Source organism: Vigna angularis, chromosome 9 (assembly GCF_016808095.1).
Source record: "Vigna angularis cultivar LongXiaoDou No.4 chromosome 9, ASM1680809v1, whole genome shotgun sequence".
Lineage (NCBI taxonomy): Eukaryota > Viridiplantae > Streptophyta > Magnoliopsida > Fabales > Fabaceae > Vigna > Vigna angularis.
Window position 1 is genome coordinate 23,065,847 of NC_068978.1, and position 10,773 is coordinate 23,076,619.

General features: G+C 37.5%; 1 protein-coding gene across 4 annotated transcripts in view; it reads left to right on the forward strand.

Moving 5' to 3' along the window:
- LOC108322533 (disease resistance protein RUN1) overlaps window positions 1–10,540 on the forward strand; it is a 31,876-nt gene extending 21,336 nt beyond the window's left edge. For all 4 annotated transcript variants that reach the window (XM_017554656.2, XM_017554658.2, XM_017554657.2 and 1 more), the window contains 2 exons: window positions 8,616–9,425; window positions 9,831–10,540. In XM_017554656.2, the coding sequence (XP_017410145.1) occupies window positions 8,616–9,425; window positions 9,831–10,355 (1,335 nt within the window). In that variant the 3' untranslated portion in view covers window positions 10,356–10,540. The remainder of the gene's footprint in view (window positions 1–8,615; window positions 9,426–9,830) is intronic.
- The last annotated feature ends 233 nt before the right edge of the window (window positions 10,541–10,773 follow it).

Sequence of the window (10,773 nt, forward strand, 5' to 3'; positions counted from 1 at the left end):
AGTGTGGGTGATATTCAAATCTTCTTTTGATACTCATCCAATCAAATCTTCAATCAATGAATTTTCCCTTGAATTTTTTATTTGCACCATGAGATACTCCATAAGCTAATGCCTCTTGTCTGAAAATGTTTATCAGACGGTGAACGATTATGCAACAAATTCCAAAGAACTAAAGATTTGGCTGGTGGAATGATATTAGACTAAATAATCTTTCCCCAAAAATAAGACACAAAACTGATATGATCAAAGGCACGAGTTACCTTCATATTAAAGAAGCCAAATTCATTCATCATCCGAACACGTTCGTTAACCTTGTCAATAAAATTGATATTACAAATATCTTCAATATTACTTAAAGACTTGTGATGTGCCAACCAATGCCATTAAAGGCATCACAAATTTACCCTAGACTTGAGCTGACACCTAGGTTTTAGGGATTCCAAGCAAAACATCATTCTACAAATTAACATATTGACTACCAACATTTGCAATTTTGAAGAACAACATCATGCCAACCATTAATGTATGGTCAAATGATGAAGATTTATGAACAATTCTTTGATTATACTTATTTAGAAAACCCGCTCTCATAACTTGAGACCAATTCAAATTACCATAAATTAAACTCCAAACCAACTTAAGCATGTTTATATTGTTTTCTTCTCTAAGACTGATCACACCCATCCCACCATCATGCTTATGAGAACACAAAGTCTCCCATTTAAGAGTCATAATGTAAGCTTTCAAGATATCTTCGGTCTGGATGTAATTACAAATCCAGTCCTCCACTTCTTAGAGCAAATTAATTGGCCATCTATAAACCTGAAAGTTGCAATGAATAACCCCAATAATAATAGAACTAATCGATTGGATCCTACCCATCATACTCAATAACTTACCTTTCCAATAACTCAATTTATTTTTAATATTATCAGCAATAAGTCTAAGGAATCTAGATTTATGCGCACCTTGAAAAAGGGGAACACCCAAACAAGTGTAAAATAAACTTAGTGGACAACCAACCACCCATCATGGGTCTTCCACTTTCTCCAACCATTATCTCCATTATGCTCCATCCATTTTGCTCCATTACGTTGCCCACCATACCACTATAATTTGGATTTTACTTGAATCCTAGTGTCCACCATTTTCAGCCTACTCCACTACCACAAATATTTTGGATTGTTTTGTCTTTGCTTTGTTATAAATAGAAGCACCGTGTGTGTGTGAAAAACATCAAGGAAGTGAAAGAAAAATAAATAGTGCTTGTGTAGTGTGCCGTGAGGGAAGAGAGAAATATAGTGGTGTATGTAAGCTTTTAGAGTGTTGTAAGAAAGAAAGAGTGAAGTATTCTCTGTGAGCTTGTATTTCAAAGTTTCTTAATAAAGAGATAATTTTCTTAGATACCAACAAATTGGTATCAGAGCTTTCACAGTCTAAGTGTTCGAGTTAAAAAAAAAGAGAGAGAGTAAGAAATGGCAAACTTTGCAAACAGTGTGTCTCTACCCCAATTGTCAAAGAAAGTTAATTATGACAATTGGAGTGTGCAAATGAGAGCTCTTTTGTGATCCCAAGATGTATGGGATGTAGTGGAGAGTGGGTACAAAGAACCCACAGATGACGAAGCACAAACAGTTGCCCAACTTGCAACATTGAAGAAAACGCGTGTGAAGGATAAATCAGCTCTATACATATTGTACCGAGCTGTGGATGAATCTGGCTTTGAGAAGATAGTAAATGCTAAATCTTCAAAAGAAGCATGGCAGATTCTGGAGAAAGTATACAAAGGTGACAACCGAGTCAAGCAAGTCAGGCTTCAAACTCTCAAAGGCGAGTTTGAAAGTTTGAGAATAGAGGAAAAAGAAAGAGTAACCGAGTATATATCTCGAGTGAAAGTAGTGGCAAATCAAATCTGTAAAAATGGAGAGGAATTGCCAACCAAGAGGGTGTAGAGAAAATTTTGAGATCACTAACAGATGATTTCGAAAGCATAGTTTGCACTATCGAGGAATCGAAGGACCTCTCAACACTCTCAGTTGAAGAGCTTACTGGGTCACTTGAGGCCCATGAACAAAGGAGAAGAAAAATGAAAGAACCTCTTGACCAAGCACTACAAGTGCAACTTGACTTAAGAGGAACTTGGAACACTTAGGGCCAAGATCCTAGAGGAAGAGGAAGAGGTGGCCGAGGACGCGGTGGACGTGGCAGAGGTGGACATGGCAGAGGTGAATTTGAAGCCGACACAAACCAGACCAGACAACAGAATTGGCGTGGTCGTGGTCAAGGAAGAGGTCGAGGAGGTCGATCTAAGTCAGAAATTGAATGCTTCAGGTGTGGCAAAATTGGCCACTACGCAAACGAGTGCAGATCAGGGAATTGCTATAATTGTGGGAAGCCAGGCCACATAGAAAAATATTGTCAGGCTGAAAAGAAAAAGGAAACAAATTTTCTTACTGAGGAAACCAATGAAGAAATTGGGATCTTATTGATGTTAAAAGATCCAGAAGTTGAGCTTGTGCCAAACTGTTCAAACAATTTGGTTTGGTACTTAGACATGGGGGTAAGTAACCACATGTGCGAACTCATCAAGGTTGAAATCGGACATGTCTCATTTGGAGATGATTCCAAGGTGGCTGTAAAAGGGCGTGGAACAATCCGACACATGCAGAAGGATGGACGGATTGGAGAAATAAGGGATGTCTACTATGTTCCCGAGCTGAAAAGTAATATTTTAAGCATGGGTCAAATGATGGAAAAAGGCAACTCAGTTCTGATAAAAGATCGAGTACTATATTTGAAAGATAAAAGCGGTCGTTTGATTGCACGAGTAGAAATGAAGAAAAACCGGATGTATAAGTTGGAGCTGAATATTCTGAAAAACAAGTGTCCGAAGCTTGACGTGAAGGACGAAGCTATGGTATGGCATTTCCGGTTTGGCCACTTGAACTTTGGAGGTCTGACCGAACTATCAGAGAAGCAATTAGTAGGCGAACTACCTGATGTAGAATTTGAAAAGAAGTTTTGTGAAGAGTGTGTACTCGAAAAACATCCGAGGACTAAGTTTCCGAAGTCAACTGAGTTCAAGGCAGAAGAACAACTCGGTCTGATACACACGGATCTGTGTGGACCAATCTCTCATAATTCATTCAATGGTAAGAAATACTTTATTTCGTTCATAGATGATTTCTCTCAGAAGACTTGGGTATATTTCTTAAAGTAGAAATCAGAAGCTTTTGATGCATTTAAGAAGTTCAGACTAATGGTGGAGAAGGAGACCAGCAAACAGATAAAAGTTGTCCGATCAGGCAGGAGAGGTGAATTCACTTCAACAAAGTTTAATGAATATTGTGAACAACATGGGATAAAACGATTTCTTACAGCTCCATACTCCCCACAACAAAATGGTGTTGCTGAAAGGAAGAATCGGACCATTCTTGATATGGTTCAAACCATGCTTAAAGGGAAGAATATGCCAAAGAAGTTCTGGGCAGAAGCAGTACAATGTGCAGTTTATGTGCAAAACAGGTGTCCACATACTAAACTAGATGGAATAACTCCACAAGAAGCATGGAGTGGGAGAAAGCTGAATGTCAGCCATTTTAGGGTTTTCGATAGCATGGCTTATGGTCATGTTCCTACTCAACACAGAACAAAACTTGAAGACAAAAGCAAGAAATATGTTTCTATTGGGTACGATGAAAAAGCAAAAGCATACAAACTTTATAACCCAATTACAAACACGGTAGTTGTAAGCCGGGATGTCCAAGTTAATGAGGAAAGTGAATGGAGCTGGGACAACATGAAGGAGAAGTCATCATGGAACTCGGAGTTTGAAGAAGAGAACTCAACAATATCTGAGAAAGCTGCTGAAAGAAACCTGGAGACTATAGCTGAGAGAATCAACAATTATTTTGATGAAGAAGATGAACCTGTGCAACCTAGATCTCGAAGTTTACAAGGCATTTACAACTCCACTAATGAGGTACATTTAATATGTTTGTTGGCAGGAGCAGAAGATATCAAATTTGAAGAGGCTGTGATTGATGGAAGATGGAAGAAAGCAATGGACGAAGAAATCAGCTCAATTGAAAAAAATGAAACTTGGGAGCTGACAGATCTACGCATAGGAGCTCAACCAATTGGCTTAAAATTGGTATACAAGAAGAAAATCAATGCAAATGGAGATGTGGAATGTTACAAAGCTCGTCTCGTGGTGAAGGGTTATAAACAGCAAAAAGGAATTGACTATGATGAAGTGTTTGCTCCAGTAACAAGAATGGAGACAATCCGACTACTATTTTCTTTAACAGCACAACACAGATGGAAGATACAACAAATGGATGTGAAATCAGCATTTCTAAATGGAATTTTAAAAGAAGAGATCTATGTAGAGCAACCTCTCGGTTACATGAGAAGAGGTGAAGAGAAAAAGGTGTTGAAGCTGAAGAAAGCATTGTATGGCTTGAAACAAGCTCCTCGAGCCTGGAATGCGAGAATTGACACCTACTTCAAGAAGAATGGTTATGAGCAGTGTCCGTATGAGCATGCTCTATACCTAAAGAAGAACAAAGGAGAGATGTTGTTCGTTGCTCTATACGTAGATGATTTAATCTTCATGGGAAGCAGAAATGAGTTGGTCGTAGAGTTTAAGAAGGTGATGAAAAAAGAATTTGAGATGACTGATCTAGGTGTTATGAAGTACTTTCTTGGTTTGGAGGTGGACCAAAGCACAAAAGGAATTTTTGTGTCTCAAAAGAAGTATGCTGAAGAGATATTGAAGAAAGCGAAGATGATGAAGTGCAATCCGGTTTCTACTCCTATGGGACCTGGAACAAAACTGTCCAAACACGGAGATGGAAATCGAGTTGATGCAACCAGGTATCGCAGTTTGATTGGAAGTCTAAGGTACTTGACAAATACAAGACAATACTTGATGCTAAGTGTAGGAATCACAAGCCGATTTATGGAGGAGCCAAGGTATTCTCATTGGAAAGCACTAAAGCGGATACTAAGGTATGTAAAGGGAACCATGTCTTTTGGATTATTGTACACCAACTCACATTATTACCGGCTTAGTGGATATTCAGATAGTGATTGGTGTGAAGATATAGATGATAGAAAGATCACAACTGGCTATGTTTTCTTGATGGGAGATACAACATTTACTTGGCTATCAAAGAAGCAACCCATCGTGATGCTATCCACATGTGAGGTTGAGTATGTGGCAGCATCCTGGAGTGTCCGACATGCAATATGGCTGAGAAACCTATTGAAAAGTTTGGAGATAATGCAAGAAGAAAAGGTGTTGATCCGAGTAGATAATAGATGGGCAATTGAGTTAGGAAAGAACCCGGTAAATCATGAGAGAAGCAAGTATATTGATGTTCGTTTTCATTTCATCCGTGAAAAGTTGAAAGAAGGAAGCGTGGAACTTGAACATGTAGAGAGCAAGAAGCAAATTGCAGATATATTCACGAAACCATTACCAACAAGGTCATTTTAAGACTTAAGGAAGTTGATCGGCATGACAGAAGGATACAAAGTCCATTAAGTTTATGGAGGAGTTTTGTAAAATAAACTTAGTGGACAACCAACCACCCATCATGGGTCTTCCACTTTCTCCAACCATTATCTCCATTATGCTCCATCCATTTTGCTCCATTACGTTGCCCACCATATATAATTTGGATTTTACTTGAATCCTAGTGTCCACCATTTTCAGCCTACTCCACTACCACAAATGTTTTGGATTGTTTTGTCTTTGCTTTGTTATAAATAGAAGCACCGTGTGTGTGTGAAAAACATCAAGGAAGTGAAAGAAAAATAAATAGTGCTTGTGTACTGTGCCGTGAGGGAAGAGAGAAACATAGTGGTGTATGTAAGCTTTTAGAGTGTTGTAAGAAAGAAAGAGTGAAGTATTCTCTGTGAGCTTGTATTTCAAAGTTTCTTAATAAAGAGATAATTTTCTTAGATACCAACAACAAGTATCGAAACCCAAGATACTTGAAAAAGGGCAACAACATTTTTCTTGTTCTTCGAGGAGACAATGTTCCTTCTAATGAATGCACAATATCATGTTGTGGATCCTTTTTCAATAGGACAACCAACTGAATCTGCACTATTTCAGTGTCACCACTATGGTCAACTTTGATACTTATATAAAGCATGTTTTTTTACTCAATAAAAGAAGTAAAAGCTAAACCAAAATATAAAGGAACTACAAAAATGGCATCATGAGTATATATTTAACATCCCACTTCATGGTGTAACATCCCGACTATATAATAACCAATATTATATAATATAGACGTCAACATCTAAATAAAGAGAACAGTCAGAGTATGACGTGTAATTAAATGTGAAATTACAGTCATCCCGAAATGAAAGAAACAGAATTTAAACTTAAACAGTTTAAAGGATGGAACACTACAAGTGTTCAAATGGGAAAATTCCTAAGAAAACTACACCGCAACCTGAGCATCTTCCAGCTCTTGCTCCAAAGGAATCTCCTCGACAACATCTGCTCCCATCCAAGTGGATGATCATCGCCAAAGAAACATATCCAAACAGCACACAACACAAACAATGCAAGGGTGAGCTAGATATAAAAAGCATGTTATACATATATCACAGTTAATTCATGTTATCATACATAGATTCATATAAAGAACAATTTAGGCATGCTCATTAAACCACAACTCACACACTTACACGACTCATCCGGATTTGTATAACTGTCGCACTATTGGTCGTCTTTGCACTTGCATAGTTCAGCTGGCCCTTCCCAACACTAGCAAGGTAAATCCCCCAAACTGTCTATGTCTAAATTCAAAGACTATAGACGAGGACCTCCCTCTACTCTCACCACTTACATTGTCCTTCTCTACTTGAGTATAAACAATGCTTTGAGTGAAGGGATAGACATACCATTTCAAAAGTTGTACAGAACAACAACAACCACACTCCACACATCACATTCATCCATCTCACCCTGAGATGTCCAATTCATATTGAAATTCATCATTTAAATTTGCAGTCATATTATCAGAGTACTTTAACATTTCTCATGCATTCACATACTTTTCACATAAATCACATCACAATATATATATATATATATATATATATATATATATATATATATATATATATATTCCAAACATTTTGTACACTCAATTCAACTCAGTACAAGAGCAAATGAAACTGAGAATCAAACACTATTTGACGAGCAGTATTTGGCCGAACACGATTTAACCGAACGCTATTAATATGAACGCTCGCTATTACGCAGGGACGCTCGCTAACTGAGAACAAGCAACATGAAAACCGAACGCTCGTTGCTACATAGGGACGCTCGCTACTTGAGAACCAGCAACATGAAAACCGAACACTCGCTGCTACCTATGGACGCTCGCTGCCTGAGAACCAGCAACATCAAGACCGAACGCTCGCTACTACCTATGGACGCTCGCTTCCTGAGAACCATCAACATCAAGACCGAACGCTCGCTGCTACCTAGGGACGCTCGCTACCTGAGAACCAGCAACATCAAGACCGAACGCTCGCTAATCCCTATGGACGCTCGCTACTTGAGAACCAGCAACATCAAGACCGAACGCTCACTAATATGAACGATCGTTATGACACAGAACACTATCAGATTGAATACTATTTGGACGAATACCAAGAAACCGAACACTGAGATCGAACAGTCTGGACAAACACTACGAGACCGAATACTATTAGGTAAATACCATTTGGACGAACGCACATAGATCAATTACTATGAGAGCAAATAGGTAAACACTTTCTAGACGAACATATATATGGTTCAAATACTACGAGTCGAATAGATAAATACTGTTTGGACGAACGCATATAGATCTAAAACTACGAGACTAATTACTGTTTGGACGAACGTACAATCACTAATTTACTACGACCGAACGCTTAAAACTGAACCTAAGAAGACCAATTTTAATCAAGATTGACTGAACGTGCAGGATATATTGGCCGACCACTAATTGGTCGAGCCTTTTGGACAAGCGCGCGTTTCTGCAGAATTATGCAGAATAGCACCAGATTTCCACAGACCCCATCTTTCACCCTCCTTTTCCCAGATTTTCGTCAAAGAACAGAATATCACAGATCTCAAACATAGCTTAATATTTCTACAATCTATAGAAACAGATCTAGCTCCCCTTACCTCTTGAAGACTTCCTTTGTGAATCTTGAATCTATCTCTCCCAAGACTTGCAGCACCAAGGCCTCTTTGCAACTCTAGCAGCTCTGAACTTCACCTCTCTCACGAATTTGCAGCAAGGATTTCACTCTCCCAATGCAGAACCCATTACCCCATTTTATCTCCTACGCGTAATGCTTGTTGAATGGTGCCAAAAATGAAAGCAAGGCCCGAACGTGCTGCTCCTCATTTTCCAAATAAAACAAAATCCCACTTCTTTCTATGGGGCGACTGGTGCTTCCCAGCACTGATTGCTTCCCCCATCTCCTTTTAAAATAAAAAAAATTAGGTCCTTACACATGGCATATTTTAATTGCTTTCATTTATTTTTGTTCTTTCTTATCTAATTTATTTCCTTTGTATTTTTTTTTAGCTGATTGAGACGTTGAAAATTCTTAATCTTAGCCATTCTCATTATTTAACAAAGACACCAGACTTTTTGAATTTGCCTAATCTTGAAAAGCTTATACTCATGGATTGTCCAAGGCTGTCTGAAGTTTCATATACCATTGGTCATCTCACCAAAGTTCTACTGATAAACTTTCAAGATTGTATTAGCCTTCGGAACCTTCCAAGAAGTATCTATAAGTTGAAATCTCTTAAAACACTCATTCTTTCGGGTTGTCTAAAGATTGATAAGTTGGAAGAGGACATAGAACAGATGGAGTCTTTGACAACCCTTGTTGCTGACAAGACTGCTATAAGAAGGGTGCCCTTTTCAATAGTCAGATCTAAAAGTATTGGATATATTTCATTATGTGGTTATGAAGGATTTTCCCGCGATGTGTTTCCCTCTATCATTTGGTCTTGGATGTCACCAGTAAATAGTCTGTCTTCTCGTGTTGAAACATTGGTGGACATGTCTTCTCTTGTTTCTTTAGATGTACAAAATAGCAGTTCCAATCAGCTATCATATATATATGAGGAACTTCCAAAGCTTCAAAGTCTTTGGATAGAGTGTGGTTCGGATCTTCAACTTTCTCGAGATATAACGAGTATTTTGGATGTTTTAAATGCGACAAATTCTGAAGAATCGGAGTCATATGGAACAACATCACAAATGCACAATGTATTTACATTAATTGAATGCAATTCAAGATCAAAATTGTTTGAGAAGAGACTTTTAATTCAGATGGGAAGGAGTTCGGAAATCACACATATTCTGAAACAGGGAATTTTACAGGTTCCGTTCTTTCTCTTTCTCTCTTAAATGCATCTAATTATAATATTTTTATGATATAAATATTTGTCAAAATTAAAAAATCTACTTATTTTTGGCATTTGGATTATTTTAATACATCAATTATACGCTGTCAACATAAAGATTTAAAGATGATATTTTAATCACACTACTTTAAAATTATCATATAACAGTTTTTATTTAACTGCCATCATATATTCTGCTATTAAAAGAGAATAATAATATGACATTCTTATGCATAACATTAAATCTGTCATCGTTTAGAATACATTTTGGCTAAGGATCATAATTTTAATTCATGATAAAATGATTTATTATCTTGTTTTATCATAAGTGGTATTGATGCAACGATCGATGAACTTTCAACACATATCTTTATTTTTACAGAATATAACTACGAGTGATGGCGGTGATTGTTTGCTACCTGGTGATTATTATCCAGATTGGTTAACCTTCAGCAACGAAGGTTCTTCTGTGACTTTTGAAATTCCTGAAGTGAATGGGCGTAGCTTGAAGACAATGATGTGCCATATCCATTATTCTTCCTCAGACAGTATAACATCAGACGGCCTGAAAAATTTGTTGGTGATAAATCACACAAAGAGCACCATTCAGCTTTATAAGAGAAATGCATTAGCGTCGTTTGATGATGAGGAGTGGCAGAGGGTACTATCAAACATTGAGCCTGGAAACAAGGTGCAAATTGTTGTTGTTTTCTGGAACATAACTGTTAACAAGACGTCAATTTATCTTATATATGAGGCAATTGATGAAAAAGTAGAGCACTATCATGCATCAAATATGAATGTTCCTAGGTCGATCTCTCTCAAAGTGGAATCCATGGAGGATGCTTCCGTTCAAAGCTTAATTAAACGCTTATTGAACAAATTCTTATCATGTTTCTGTATATAATATGTAGGATCGAGAAACACACTTGTACAATGTCACATTTTATTCTTCAACTTTATCTTCTTTACTTCGGTACAGTCCGAATTCGAGCGATTGTGATAAGGTGAAATTGCCTTGATCCGAGGTTAAGGGGCCTCCTATGGAAAAGGATGGAGAAATGATTGAAATATTCTTTTTTACCTCATTCATTCATTATCAGCAACTATATAACAAAAAAGTTGATAACAAACCTACTAAGATAACAAAAAAGTTGATAACAAACCTACTAAGATACTGACACATCATACATAAATGTTCTCTCACCCACACCCCAATTCTCACAGCATATAGTCAACTAAGTATTTTAACACCCTACAAATCCTTGTTGATGTTGTTGGGTCATTTACTTCATTAGTGTAGGTTCCTTCATTTGGGCCTGAAT